Source organism: Poecilia reticulata, chromosome 8, assembly GCF_904066995.2.
Source record: "Poecilia reticulata chromosome 8, P_reticulata-male-v2, whole genome shotgun sequence".
Lineage (NCBI taxonomy): Eukaryota > Metazoa > Chordata > Actinopteri > Cyprinodontiformes > Poeciliidae > Poecilia > Poecilia reticulata.
Window position 1 is genome coordinate 19,744,083 of NC_088837.1, and position 15,292 is coordinate 19,759,374.

Consider the following 15,292-nt stretch of genomic DNA (forward strand, 5'->3'; position numbering starts at 1 on the left):
TACATTTCCTTTTAGGATTGTAGGCTTGATTAGTTTTGGGTTGTTGTCCTGTTGGACAGTGAACCTTCGCCTCAATCTCTAGTTATTTGGAACTTCCAACAAATGTTATTCCAGGATTGCCTTGCGTTTAGTTCCATCTTCCCTCCCATGTCACTTCCCTGTCCCCGCTGAAGAAAAGCGACCAGCAACGTCGTGCTGATCATGTGCTTTGCATTACTTACTCTATTAGCTTCATACACAACATATATGTTGCAAGTAGGCCAAATGTTTTGTTTTGGTCTTATCTAACCAAAGCAGCTTCTTCCACATGATAGTTGGGGCCCATACTAATCATGTCCTGTCAACAAATTCTCTTATCTGAGCGGTGGATCTCTGTAGCTCCTCCAGAGTTGCCATCGGCCTCTTGGCTTCCTTTCTGATTAATGTGCCGAGCCTGTAAGCTTAAGTGGATTGCCATACCTGGGAAAGCCTGCAGCTGGGTCATGCTCTGTTTTTTGATGACTGATGGAGCAGTGTTCCTCCAGATGCCAAAAGTTTGCTACATTGTTTTCCATCAGCTCTCTGCTTAAAACTTCAAATCATCCCTGGTCTTTTTGCTGTATGTCTTGGTCGTTATGATGCAGTTGGTTCACTAATGTTCTCCAGCAAACCTTTAAGGGCTTCACAGAAGATATTTAATGTCAATTTGTACTGACATTACATACTGATGCACACGTACCCATTATGTGATTTCTGAAGGCACTTTTTTGAACTGAATTTTACTTTGGGGTATCACAACCAAAAGGGCTGAAAACAAATACTTATCCTATTCTAGAGATTTTGTTATTTCTGAAAAAAAAAAAAATCATCCTTTTTCTTCCTCTTCACATTTATGGTCTAATTTGGGCTGGCCGCTCATATAAAACCCTAATAAATTGTAATCAGGAAGATTTGCTGTATTAGAAAAAAAGCACTATCAAGGATAAATGACTAACTCCAGACACATTTATCTTAATACAGAGTGTTTTGCATTAAAAATCATTATTATCTTGGAAGAGATGAGTCTCTTTCCTTATCCATTCCCTTTCTCTTCCTTCAGCAGGGCAGGGGCTAGCCAAATAAGCCTCTGCTTGAAACTAGGCTGGTGGGAAAATGGGAATGTGGTGATTAAGAATGGGCCTATACGACCTCCCAGCTAAAAATACACTGTTTACTTAAGACCACTGCCAAGAAATTCTGGACTCTGCAGAGAAGGGAGAGGGGTAGAGAGAAAAAAAAGTCATGTTTTGAGACCAGAGGCAGAGGGGTGTGTGACAGGAAGTCTGAGTTTGTGAGTCCAGAAGTGTGTGCTGTCAGCAATAAATTTTACGATAGAGAGAAGGGAAATAAAAATCTCCATACTGTATATTATAGATATCATAAGTAGGACCAACATTAAGTTGTGCATTAAAAACCACACAAGAAATCCACATCTATAATTTCTATGCAAATAATTGTTTTATGCAAAGACCATGGGGCATCCAATTACAACCATCTACCAAGCCATAGCACACCGAAAATGAAGAAGAAATTCAATCTTCAGATTTTTCATCAGGGTACAATTAGTACTCTGCCTTGGCCAAGCCATGAGAAGGAACCCGAGAAGAAGGCCAAGTGGTAGAAGTTGGAATACAAGTTGTGATGGTGAAAGACAAATGTGAGTGTGAGCAAAGTCCAAAAACAGAGTGTGTGCTAGCTACCAGAAGAAACAAGACAATCACTCAAACTTTACAATGGCTCTCTGTGACCACACCATATTAGTTTGCTTTCCATTTCAGAACAAAACACAAAAAAGACAACAAAAAAAGCATTTCCATGATCAGATTCTGCTTGTAGTGTTTTGTTTCCATTCATATACAAAAAGGTCTGCTGGTTTCCTTAGACAATTTTTGCTAACTCTACTAACTGACTGTACTGGATCACTATAATTAGTTGAAGCAGACCGAACACGGCTGTGTTGTTTTGGATGTAGTTGAACTAGTTGTGTCTGGAGTTATCAGGGAAGTAATGTTTTGGCAGTATTGATCTGGATTGAAGTCAACTGGTCGGAAAGTGAATTAAGCTGGGCAGGTTTGGACTAGGCTAATTTGGGATTGGATTTAGCTGTTCTTATCTTCACCTGAGTTAGACTGAACTGAAGTTCCATAGATTGGAATGAATTGGAATTAGGATTGGAATTGGACTTGACTGTGATGGTTTGGGCTGAATTAAAAAAGGTAAGTCTGGACAACGGTGAAATAAAATGCATTGAACTTAACTAAATTAAACAGATCTGCACTGAAATAGTCAGAGAGCTGAATGAATTGAAGTGGACAAGACTTGTTTGAACTGGTTTAACATGGACTTCTACTACATTCCATTAATTTAATGTTATATATAACAAAACATGAATTGGATTTGTGCCTTAAGGTGACCTTTGTAGGGGATTGGCACTGTGCAAAAGGACTGATTTGAAAATAAATGAAATCTTTTTGGATTAGGACAAATATTGTCAGTCAACATGTTAGAAGTTGCTATAGACATTCTTTGATAAGGCCTGTTATTTTAAGCAGCTCTGGTAGGACAAAAATAGCACACTAAGCAATGAAAACAAGGATTAGATGCAGTATTAAAACTAAAAGGATAACATTTTATTATTAACGTAGAGATGCTCATGTTCATTTTTGGAATTTTGTTGCTTGTTCTGAAGATGTAAAAACAAACCAGGAGATTTTACATAACTTGTTTGTGTACCAACATAATTTGTTGAGTATATCAAACTTATTTTTGACTTAGAACTACCCACATTTTACTCTACAACAAAGAACATCAGTTTGTAAGTAGAATCGAGTTATTTTCAATATAATATCCCCACCTGTAACGTGTCACCAGTGATTAGTTTTATAAATGCAAAACTATACCTAACCTGCCTTGCCTGTCAAACAGGACGTAAATAAATGAATGTGGCACCTCTTGTTTCATTACAAAGTTCAGACCTATCATGGCTTTACTCATCATTTCCTTCATACAACTGAACGTCTGGGTGTGTCCTCCTTTTGGTCAGGTAATGACCAAGTGATACGTTCTCTAACCTCTCCTCTCCACTAGGTGTGATGATTACAGCCAGGCTTTTAACACACTCCCTTCAAAACCAGTTAATTATGCTGTCGCCCAAGGCCACAGCCACTGCCACTACACTCTAGAAATGACATGTACACGTCCAAGCCACGCCTCCATGGGGAGTGCTAATGGGACAGGACTGAGTCACATCGTCTTCACTTTTTTTCTTTTCACGTTTTTTCTCTTCCAAGCCTCGAGACACGGCATGTCCTGTCTGACTCCGGCTAAATGTTTCTACCAAGCCACTTCCTCAGGCGGCTCGATTTTTGTTAGGAGTTGTTGCAGACCCCTCGTCTGTTCATTCGTGGCGTGAGATAGTTTTACACGTCAGGCTCAGTGACTCATTGCCTGCAAGTCAGCGGATGTACAGTAGAGACTAAATGTGGAAGATGGAGGAGAGATGAGGGCATGATGCCAGAGATACAGAAACGCAAAAGTCAACTACATCACTGTCTGCGATCGCAGACAAAAAATATCTCCCTCAAGTCATTCATGAATTGCTCTTTTTCACTGTTAGTGTTTTGTCAAAGAATTAGTATCAAGTTTGTCTTGATACGACGACAAAATTCAATGCATTTTGGATCTGGACTTTGATTGGCCAATTCTAACATTTGAATATGCTTTCATATTCCTGAACCATCTGTTTTTGCCCTGCTGGCAGGTGAACCTCAGCATCAAGCCTGTCACAGCTTAACTGAAGAAAAGCTTCCCCACAGCATGATGCCATCATCATCATCACCATGTTGATGTCTAGTGTTACTTTTGTTCTTTTTCACACGGGTCAGGAAGTCTGGTGTCTCATCTCACCAGAGCATCCTGGTCCATATGTTTGCCTAGTCCTCCACATATGATAAAATGGACTCCATACAGCCTTCTTCAACCATTGCTTTCTATTTGTTGAATATAATAATACTTTTCTTTTTAATAGGTCTTCCTACCTTTGTTGTATTGTGCATTTGTGTCATTCTACTTCACATTAGAAGCCGATATGTAAGAAAGGTCACGAGGAATAAACTATTTTTTAAGGCACAGTGTTATTTGTTAGATGCAAGCAGAGGTCACATCAACCAAATATTTTCCATCTTTAATCAGTTCTAATTGGAGACATATTCCCCGATTTTAAAACTTTGGCTGAGGTGTAGCTTGTAATTCAGTCTCCAGTGTGGCAGCAGAGAGCAGATTCAAACTTCAAACCCCTCCATGAGAAATTCTCAATCCAAGGCAAAAGTTCAAGACCTCATGACAACAGCCTCTGCAGCAAGACCCCCATTGATTACACACAAGCAGGCAATTGAATATTAATTAAAATTAATGGAGATTAAATATTATTGAATGTCATTGTTATAATTAAAAAAATTGACAAGTACAAATATATTGTCAGAATTGTTTTGACCCCCCAAAAGTCAAAATTATCAGACATCTAGCACTACTTCTGGATGGATTTACACTTTGGGTCAACAGCCTTTCAATTCTTAAGGTGATTGGCTTTATGGAAGCCTGAAAAATAAATAGATAAGTCACTATCATATAGATTCAAATAGACACACAACTGACAAATGGATCTAAATCATAAATATACCTCATGAAATGCTGTAGAGGAAGTGAAAAATGAAGTAGTGACAAATGGGCCAAGCTCTGGATAAATGTAGAAATCCCCGAGCAGTCGAGGGGAAGCATGCAAGTAAAAAGAGGAAACTATTACTTCTGAAAATTTTTTGGAAGGAATTATTTCCCTTTTCTTACCCGTTTGTTCCAATGGCTGCACAAGTAGGCTGAGAAACTGTCACCTCAGTTGGAGTCTGTAAACAGAAGACAGAGAAAAAACAAACAAACATGTAAATAGATCTTATAGTCTGTACTTGGAACTATCCAAATGTTGGAGTGATCCCTAAGCGGTTTGCCTTCAGAGTCCGTGCTACAGCAGCTCATGCAGTTGTTCCTGGCAATCTAAGCACGTAGCTGCACTGTTCCTGTAATGCTTGGCTAACACTTGCAAGTGGTATGCTTGTGAAGAGAAATATGGCATGCAAAACAGGCTAAATTAGTGTAAGAGCTAAGAACAGAGGGGTCTTTTGTGCTGCGATTGCATGCTCCCCAATCTTCACACCCCAGAATGCTTTAATTCAGACTGGCCATTTCTCTGGAACATTTAGCTAAAAATAACCTCTTTCGTAAGAACATAACAGAAACAGATGCCTTAATGTTTTTTAAGAAAGAGACCCCTGCATTGGCTCTACATTAACAGCACTTATTAAACTTACTGGTACTCCAACAAGTGAAATCAAACCCCCAGCTCTGCATCACATGCCAAATATCAGAAAGGAGACCATTTATTCTAAACTCCATAAACTCATTCTGAGAAGTCAGTGCTAAGTGAACTCTAAAATAGGCAGGCCGTCTGTCTAAACAGCATTATACTGCCAGACATAAAAAAATATATATATTTTATTGTTTGAACAATGAGCATTTTTATTCCCAATCTTCTTCACTCAGCAGAAGATAGGAAAGGATGTTTCCATTCACAGTGATTCAGCTCCTGGAGTTTCAACCTGACCTTGGAAAACCCCATCAGACATCAGAGCCTGCCAGTGTGCAGTTTGGACCGATTCCCCGGTGTGCAAGGCAATGCTGTGTGTCCCCGCGGCCTGACTTGTTGTCTCTGCAAACCACAGCCTTGAGCCAGCTCCTGCGGCTGCCACGGCACAACCCAGGCCTACCTGAAACATTATCCAGGTCAGCTCTGGGCCCCTCACAGTTCACACACCACACTTTACTACTGGGCAAACTGTCCTAAGTTTAGCTATTTCGCCACAAAAACCTTCTACTGCTTCTTTTTGGGTCCTTCAAAAATAACAAAGTAAACATATATTGCAGTTTTAGAGGCTGGTATTGAATCTTCATATACTTTTAAAGACTAATGGTTTCTGGGGCAAATGAGGAAATGATTAGGAAATAGATAATGACATTTCACTAATGTTTAACTAAAAGGTGGTACTGTAAATGGAAAACCAGACAAGCAAGGACAACTGAACACCGTTAGTAAGTGACTTATGAATGGAAGACAGACTGTAATCCTCTGCCCCTGCTTGTTGCCATACACTGAAATGATTTAGTCAAGCCCACAGCCACAGAGAACAGAACTCGATAGAGCGACCAAAAACAACAAATCAAAATGAATCACATCAGGGACAGGCAAGCTGTAATTTCAGTATATAAACAGAGTACATCATCAATAATATAGTGACTAAAGACAGTAATTTTTTGAGCCAGCCCTCACAAAACGTGACAATTCACAGAAACAACATGTCCAATACACTTAATGTGCTGTGGGATGAGGAACAAAGATAGCGTGCGATGCAGAGCCTTTGCAAAAAATAAAAAAAAAAGAAGCAAAAAAAAAAAATCTCCCTTTTGGAAGGGCAGAGGATGAATCACCCCAGACTAGAGCAGAGCGTAAAGGAAAAGAGGGAAAGATGCCCTGATGTGTTCATTTTGTGGCTTACTTCCGCTCTTGCTTTCCACAGTCTACTCTCTTGCTCTCTTTCTCTTTCCCTTCAGTTCTCCTGGGAGGCTGAGTAACCAGTAGGAAATGCTTGGGCTCTGCTAGTGTCAGCCTGAAGACCAGATGTGTGGCCTAGAGGTGGTGAGGCAGAGACGCAACGGAAACCAAATATAAACCAGCCTACCATGACACCTCTGAAGGCAGAGGGCAGTTTTGATGGTTAACGGGATCCACTCGTCCTCCAAAGCTGGACTGTACTGAAAACAAGATGTGCGGCAGTGTTCCAATCCGCACTCACAGCTGCCAAGGCCAACACACTGAGCGGTAGTAGTTTACTGGTGAACGTGACTAAACAGCAAAGGAGTTTCAAACATGGAAAGAAAAGTGAATGATAGATGTCGTGTCCAAAACCAAGTGCCAAGCTGCCCAAACAGTGGAAGCATTCAGCTCAGTGGGACTGTTTGGGCAGCTGCTGAGGAGCTGCTTCTTTGAATGAGAACTGTAAACATCAAGAGGAAAAGGTTATGACATGGCCTTCTACTCTTAAGGAGCAAAATTTCACATGAATCAACTTTGACTCATTGTTCCATCCCCAGAGAGGGAAGAAAACTGGCAAACATGGCCTTGGTACTTGAAATGCCACTGATCATGGCATCCCTCCTGGCAGTGTGTTGGCAAACAAAGCCGCTTGCGGTGAGGATATTGAAAGTCTAGAGGGGTGAGACTCCACCAGTTCTGTGGGTCAGTGTGGTCAATCTTGGGGAAAGGCCTACAAAACTGGGTAATTTGGTGTTGTGAAGGCAGAGGAACAACACACACACACACTTGCTGCCAACTTGCTGCCTGAAAATGTAGCTCTATTACCCTCATCAAACTACTGTTCATCTTCCTTTCATTTCAACGGCATAGGGAGACATCATGCAACAGAAACATACATAGACAATCTGATCACCAAATTTACCAGATTACCACAGATATTTTGGAAATGTCAGAAAATGCCAACCTATTAGTATCAAACAACTCATGTATACCCCCCATGACCTCCACTGCTCCAGAACTGCCGATGCTGCAACACAAATATCCCCGGAAATTATGAGTAACATCCCATTATTTCTTTCTACTCTGTTCAGATGATTCACTCACCTCAGGATGCTTTCGACTGAAAGTGAAAGACAAAATTTCACCAACTGCCCACATGTATGTTTGCAGAACTTAATGTTCTGTCAGGACTCATGGGAAGAGAAGACATTTACATTACAGCAACATTAACTTTGTGTGACAAGCCTTCACTCTGTCCATATCACTAAAAGAAAATGAAGAGCAGCAATTCATGACATGCAAGTCCGTTGCCATAAGGAGGCTATCTAATTATTGGGAAAGCATTGGATCTTGACAAAGTGTTATAAAATGTACCAGCTACACAAAGCAAGGGAAAGCAGGATTTTCCTAAATTCCTCAAATTACCAAAAGCATCCACAATTTAAGAATGAGTAACTCCCATAGCAATTTGATTTATTTATCATAAGGTTTGCATCTCAAACAAGTACTTCACTGCTTTTGATTACTAGACAAAACAGCTTCAGTTCTTATGCTAAAGTGGTTCTTTCCATTAAGAAGTAATCGGATAAATGGAATACACCACATGACAGAAGACAAAGAGATCCATCATGAAGATAAGCATTTTATCTCTCATGGTAAGTCAATTTATATTCATGAATCTTTCCAACCATAAATCAATGTGGGGGGTCTGATCGAGTAGGTAACGCAGGACAATCAAAAGACAAAGAAAAGGCTCATAAATCTGAGTTGACTGCCTATAAAAGAGTATTACGATTGTCAACAATGGTAACTGCTGAGAGCTGGACATGGTCTTTCACGTACCACTAGAAAAAAAAAACAACAACCTTGAATTGAACCTAAATTTGTCCTTTAATTGGCATCAACTGAGAGCACTTACAATAAATTTGCCCACAGGAGCATCTAGCATTGCATATGAGTGACACGCTTGTTTCACCGCCATTTCTTAAATAATTTCCTCATAAGACTGAAATCAATAGTTCAAACACATTTTGATAGTGCTAAATGTTACATAATCATGAAATTATCTCCTGACAGCTGAAAGTCAAATGACAAATGTTTTTAGGTTTCATTTTGAATAACAAAAAGCTGGGTTGTGACTTGTACACCCCAAATCAAGTCAAGCATCACTTTAAGTTCAGAAATCTGTCTAAGCTCAGTCATTTAGTCGCCACTGTTCTCAACCAACCCGTCCACAATCCAACAAACATTAAACCAATGCTTTTGTGAGGAGCTGAGGTTGCATTTTATCGAGATCTGGGAAAATTACAGTCAAAATGAGGAAGTCATCTCCACTTAGACATCCTGCAAGGATCTTGTATTGATTCCAGATATGAGGCACAGTTTAGATTCCTCCAACCACCAATAGCCAGCCAGATGGCAGGCTAAAAGGACAATGAGGTGGGTTATACACCAACACCTCGCCAATCAACAGATGTTGCTCTTATCTAAGAGTTGCTGGTGCAGTCAAGACTTCTGTTGAGCCAGTAACTGTGTAAACTTATCTTCCTCAAACGTTTTCATGCAAATAGCTATAGTGCTGTGCTGGTGGTTGCAAGCACACACAGAGGCCAATAAACAGAAAGGTAGGATATGCTTTTTGAGGCGTCTTCACAGCACTAAAAACTCAAGTCTGCCCATAAAATAACTGACTCTATATTTATATACCTGATTTGGTTTGCGGTGACACTGAGAAGTAGTAGAAAGCACATACTGAAAGGGTGAGAAAAAAACAAGTACAAAAGCACAAAATCCCAACAAGCACTTGATGGTGGATTTGTCTAAGGCACTGTACATAAACAGATACATACAGAAAAGGACAACCTCACTGCAAGGCAACAATGCCCCTCACAAGTGGGCGGACAATGCTGAACTCTCTGTGCCTGATCAGATGACTAGCATTACAGAGAGGAGACAAGGCCGTAGTCTTACTTGCAACTGAGCGGATGGAGGCCAAGCACACAAGCTCAGTTCAACTCTCTGAGTTTTATAGCTTGCATCAGAGCATGTGCAAGTCTGATTGCTCAATGTTGCACAAGCTTTGGAGACCGTGCAAACCTGAACGTCAAACTGAGCAGCAACAGGTTTTAATTTTTTATTTTTTACTCTAGCAAAACATAAAGAGCACATAGGGAGAGCCGACCAGTATGTCAGATTTAAGAGCTAGCATGCAGTTAGCAGTTAAACTTCCATATTCTCATATAAGAGTGAAACATTAGTAGAAGTGATGTTGAATGTTTGGGACAAAAAAAGGCACGCTCTGTTTGTAGTGCAGTACTTGTCAAATGTGGTTTGAGTACATTTCTAAAGATATCTTAAACTTGATTTAAAAAAAATTATGTTGCACAAAATATATAATTGCAATCTGCTGATATGTCACATCGGACTATTTTAATGCATGCATGGAAGGTTAATATATTTCAATATATTACATGCTCCACTAACCAAGAATATTACTGGCTATCTGAATGAACTTTTGTTGTCCTATATGAGAACATGTGATGTTAAATCTTTATGTTCAAGATACTAAATCTCAACCCCCACTGGTTGTGTCATCTTGATAAGAAATGTGCCAAAAATGTGTATTCATCACTGTAATATTGTCCTTGTAATACAAAAGCAGTATTATTTATTTATACCGTTGTAAAAACAGTAGTGCAAACACTTATCTAATTTTACTTAGATGCTTAAAATAAACATAAAAAAACTTAAATACCACCAACTACTTTGGTGTTCACATTCATTTTGTGCACACTATCATCATTCCTTGCTGGGGGTTTTTTTTTCTGGGGGCGGGGGGGTTGACATTTTTATTAAAATTTAAGTTGGATAAAAATAATTAGTCTGGGCTCTCTGGAGGTGCCGACATATGTGAGAATATAAAGACAAAAGGCTAAATTTCTTATCACACTTTAAAATTCCAGTAAACTTTTTAAGAATAACGAATTTCAAGCCGGCTAATCAGTTCAAATATCCCTAAAATGCTTTTTAAAAAATAAATAAATAAATTTAAAAAAACAAGCAATAAAGTGTTTTTCATCACTCATGAACATTTAGTATTAGAAGAGCGAGTGGTGATTTTTTTTTTTTTTTTTTTTTTTTACCCGTCCATTGGGAGTCAAGTCCTCCTTGTTGCGCAACTCAAACGATTCTTCCTCCTCTTTCTCCCCATAGTCCCGTCCCAGCAAACTGAAGCCCTGCCTGCAGCACAAAAACCAGCAAACTCCTTGCACAGGCATTCAAATGCGGTTAAATGTGTCGTTTTCTGCTCTCCAGGTCGGTGGATTCAACGTTCACGCCGCAAGTGACTCCTGGGTTTGCGTGAGAGCAGACGGCGTGCGTTCTCCATAGAGATCCAGCGAAGAAGTTGGGGGGGAAGCATATAAGCCTAATCTCCCCCTTCTGGCTAACAAAAAAAAAAAAAAAAAAAAAAAAAAGGAATCAAAGGAAAATCTTTAGAGTCTGTGTATTTTAGCAGTCATAGTCCAACAGGAAAGGGATTCGAGGGAAACCAATCAGCTTCCTTCACGATTCCAGCTGTTTTATCCAAGGCACTTTTTAAACTTCATAAATCCGAAACAAAACAAAAGTAAAACGATCACGAATCCTCCTCCTCCGGCGCTGCTGTAAGCTTAAGCTATAACGTCTTCCTCGGCATCTTGTACGCACATTAGTTGAGAGGCTTGAAGGAGCACCTCTGCTCCACACTAACTGACTTCTGAGTTTGAACAAAAGCGTGCAGCAGCTGGGTCAGGATGGTGTGGAGACAGAGGCCACGCCCACTGACCTCAGCCCTGGCGTACGACTGGCTGAGCAGAGACACTCCCCGCAAAGCCACGCCTCCACGAGTCATGACAGCATCAGAAACTTGTTTTTTTTTTTTTTCCGAGAAAAAAAAAAAAGAGCAAGAATTCCTCGTTATCACTACAGTGTTAACATCGTGCTCACACAAGATCTTTGTTTCTCTTATTATCTAGTGATTTAGCTTTGGTTAAATCTGCTCCTTCGGGTATTTGTTTATAAATCAGACAATGTTAGATTATAATTGAAATAGTCCGCAATTTAAAAGTAAATCAGCATTTGGAGAAAAAAAATGCGGATTGGGATTAGTGTGAATATTTTCTTATCTCTCATAAGTGGTGCAAAGTTTATTTTATTAGGTTCACGTGTAAATTCCTGGATATTGGGTAAAAATGATAAACAACCTCCTATTTTTGCTATTTTAAAAAAACCCAGTTTCCTTATTTTAAGGTAAACGGGAAAAGGAGTGTTAGGCGTTTAGTCTGGATTTATGACTAAAACCTAGTCAGCACTTAAATAGATGGGAACTTCAGTCATAAAAAAATACATTTCATCTTTACTGAAGACATTTACTGACTTTATGATCTAAAGAATAGGCTTCTTGACATTTTAAGTAAAACATGACGAGTTAACAAACTGTATTGCAAGTATTTACTGTGTTTACTGTGTTGCCATAACTTTTATCTTACAAATGAGGAAATACCAATGAAGTTACTAGAAAGAAGACCTCTAGTCAGGCTATGTCAGAGGTGACAGTGTAGAAATAGAGTGCAGGCATAAAGGGGAGGGCAGTGGGAGTGCACAGAGTGCAATGTAGGAAATACTCTCTGTAGAGGTTTGTCCTCAAACTTCTTGAAAATAAACAGCGACACACGTCTGTATTGTGGTAGGCCTCAGTGGATCATTCCACCACTTTGGACCGTCACATGATGAGAGTCTGGATCGTGATGCACTCACTACTAGCCATCCATCCCTTGACTGAGTCGTGACATAAGCTTTTGTCATAGCATTCAAGTAGATAGGAGCATTAAGCACCTTACAGGCTAATTGGTGACTTGAATTTGCTGTGGGTGGCTAAGGATAGCCAGTGGAGCTAAAATGATCTCTTTTAGCTGCACTTTTAGGGAGAATGAAGACCAGATGGCTTTTTGTTTCTTAAACCATCAACAGAGGTTTCACAGCAGAAGCTGCGAGACCAGGAGGGCGTTGCAGTAGCTGATGGTTGGTATTGTATCTAACTGGATACCACACTACTGTGATGGTTCTCACTAGTAGGAGTCTGAAAGAAAGCATCGAGTGCTCCACAGAAAAAAAAGTGTCTGTTTGATTTTATATACCGTACTACTTGTGAAATCTAGAACAAGTTTCATTATTGTGCTAACTAAATGGTTAAAACTGATAGAGCTGTAGGAGGAAAGTGTGTTAGCCTTAACTTCAGACAAGTGTCTTCTTTAACCCAGCAGCAACAATATCCATTCCTTTCTCCTCCCGGTTCTATGCAGAGAGCTTCACACCTCTCAGTCAGCTGATTTTTACATATTCCTCAACAGGAAGCTTTCTCAGCTGCTGGCAAATGCTCCACAGTTAAATGATTACTCTTAGATTTACTTTGTGTTTAGATGATAAAGACGTTTGTAGATCACCTCCCCCCCCCAATCTCATCTCATCTCATCAAGCCACACAAATGTATTCTTTCATGATTTAATGACAGAAAATGGTCTGATCTGCATTTGTTTATAGTATATTGGAAATAGTTTTGCACAGAACAGTTTACAAGAGATATTTTTCAATGCTCTCCTGTTAAGAGTACACCAGATGCTTTCTGTCTCTGTAAAATCTCTCTCCAGGCCAGATCCTCCCTGTCCTCCCACCATATCCCAAAACAATATGCATGGGGCCCCTGCTCCCGCAGACCTGGAGGAACATATGTTTTATTTTTAGAGCTCATTCCCTCAGTGTGCACTTGTAAAGTAAAAAAAAAAGAAATGTAAAGTAAAAAAAAGAAAAAGAAACCCCTTTCTTTTTTATTTATAGTCTCTAAAATAACTAGAGACAGTGCAAACAGCACAAAGTACATCAGCATAATCCTCAAATATCAGTAAGCTTATTTCACAGGATTTATTTCTTTTTGAAATTATTTCTGGCAAAAATAAAGAACCTGAATGGAAAGACATCTGGGTTTAGTTTCCTTTCCAGAACTCTCTTTTACTGTCTTCATTCACACCTTCAAATTTCCCATTCATCTTTTCTTTCCAAGAGATGACACGTAATTCCTGATGAACACACAGACGTATACACTCACTTTCGTGCACATAAGACAATCTGACACAGTACGGGTCTGTGAGTAGGGTAGAGTCTCATTGGGACTCCATAGTGCAGGTTGGCTGTAAGTCGTCAACAAAGATGTTTGAATATAGAAAAAATAATTGACACGACAGAACATTGAAATGTGTTTGGAGTTTGTTTTAGAAACTAAAGGAGACGTGTGTTGTAATTCTTTGACCTAAATCTTTCTTCATTCCCTTAACGTTGTGCCCACCTCTACAGTGTCTTGACGTTGGCTTATGGGGTTTCCAAAAGACATGAATAGTAAAACCAAATGGTGCATGTCACTTTGATCAGAGACAGAGCAGAGTCCTGTTTGAGTTTCTGTCTCCAGGATTGTGTTTCACTGCAGCCCGCATCCCAGTTGCATACTCCCATGTTGGTCAAAATTGCTGTCAGCAGAAAGGGATGTGAAGTCTGGACTGCAAACAAAAAAAGGAAAGATTACTGAATTACTATGGCGGTTGCCATGTTTTTTTTAAGCTCTTGCAAGTTCTCTTGGTGATGACTGATCTTAGGAATACAGATGAATTATATTCAATGAGAAGGTATAGAAAACTCCTCTATTTTGACCATCTGTCTTCCCTGTAGAAGCTGGAAAATTTGTCTGACAGTCCCAAATTTGGGATTTAGGAGAATAACCAAGCCTCAAAGAGGATTTCCTCCCCACTGTGTTCAGCATTGAACCTAAACCTCATCCTGCTGTGGTTGCAACTTCTCTACCACCAGTCCAGTGTGCTTTGGTTTAACCAAAGTTTAGCCTATGGGTCTGCAAACAGAGGAGCGTTATTGGCCCCTGTAATGGGATATGGTTGCTGTAAAGCTCTTTAACTACAACACCACTTAACCTGAGAGTTTCGCAGTAAATTGTCCAGCTGTGAGGGAGGTTTGTTTGTGACAGGGAGGGTTTTATGCAGAAATTGGAACAAAATAACAGTTTCCTAAGATATTCAAATGATCAAAAAGTTATTACAATTCCAGTGTGCTGCAAATATGTTGGTATTCTTCTAAATCCCTTACATTTTGTCAGGTTACAACCACCAACCTCTGTGTATCTCATTTTGATAATTTTGCAGTCAAAACATAGTACTCAGGGAAAAAATTGGAAGGGAAAAAAATACATGGTTTTCCCTATTTGTTTTTCAAAACTTCGGCATGCATTAGAATTCAGACTCCTCAACTCAATACTTTGTATAATCTCATTTTTCTGCAATGCAAACCATTTATTGATTTGTTACTACTATATTTTTCCAGTCTTCTTTAAAAATAATTTAAACTCTGACAGGTTAGAAGAGTCTTAGAAACAGTATTTGTTTCTGTCTTGGCATAGCTTCTCTCATGAATTTAAGTTTGTGCTTTGATTAGGCCATTCTAATCAATTGATCATAACTGTTCCACTGTACCCCTGTCCTTTTTGGATCATTGTCCTGCAGTAGGTGAACCTCCAGTCCGATCCAATGGTTCTTTCAA

The 15,292-nt window shown here is 39.5% G+C and overlaps 1 protein-coding gene across 1 annotated transcript in view; it reads right to left on the minus strand.

Moving 5' to 3' along the window:
* plekhh3 (pleckstrin homology, MyTH4 and FERM domain containing H3) overlaps window positions 1-11,491 on the minus strand; it is a 40,544-nt gene extending 29,053 nt beyond the window's left edge. The window contains exons 1-2 of the mRNA XM_081610157.1: window positions 10,801-11,491; window positions 4,861-4,916 (exon numbers count right to left, since the gene is read on the minus strand). Of these exons, the coding sequence (XP_081466283.1) occupies window positions 4,861-4,916; window positions 10,801-10,935 (191 nt within the window). The 5' untranslated portion in view covers window positions 10,936-11,491. The remainder of the gene's footprint in view (window positions 1-4,860; window positions 4,917-10,800) is intronic.
* Between the last annotated feature and the right edge of the window lie 3,801 nt (window positions 11,492-15,292).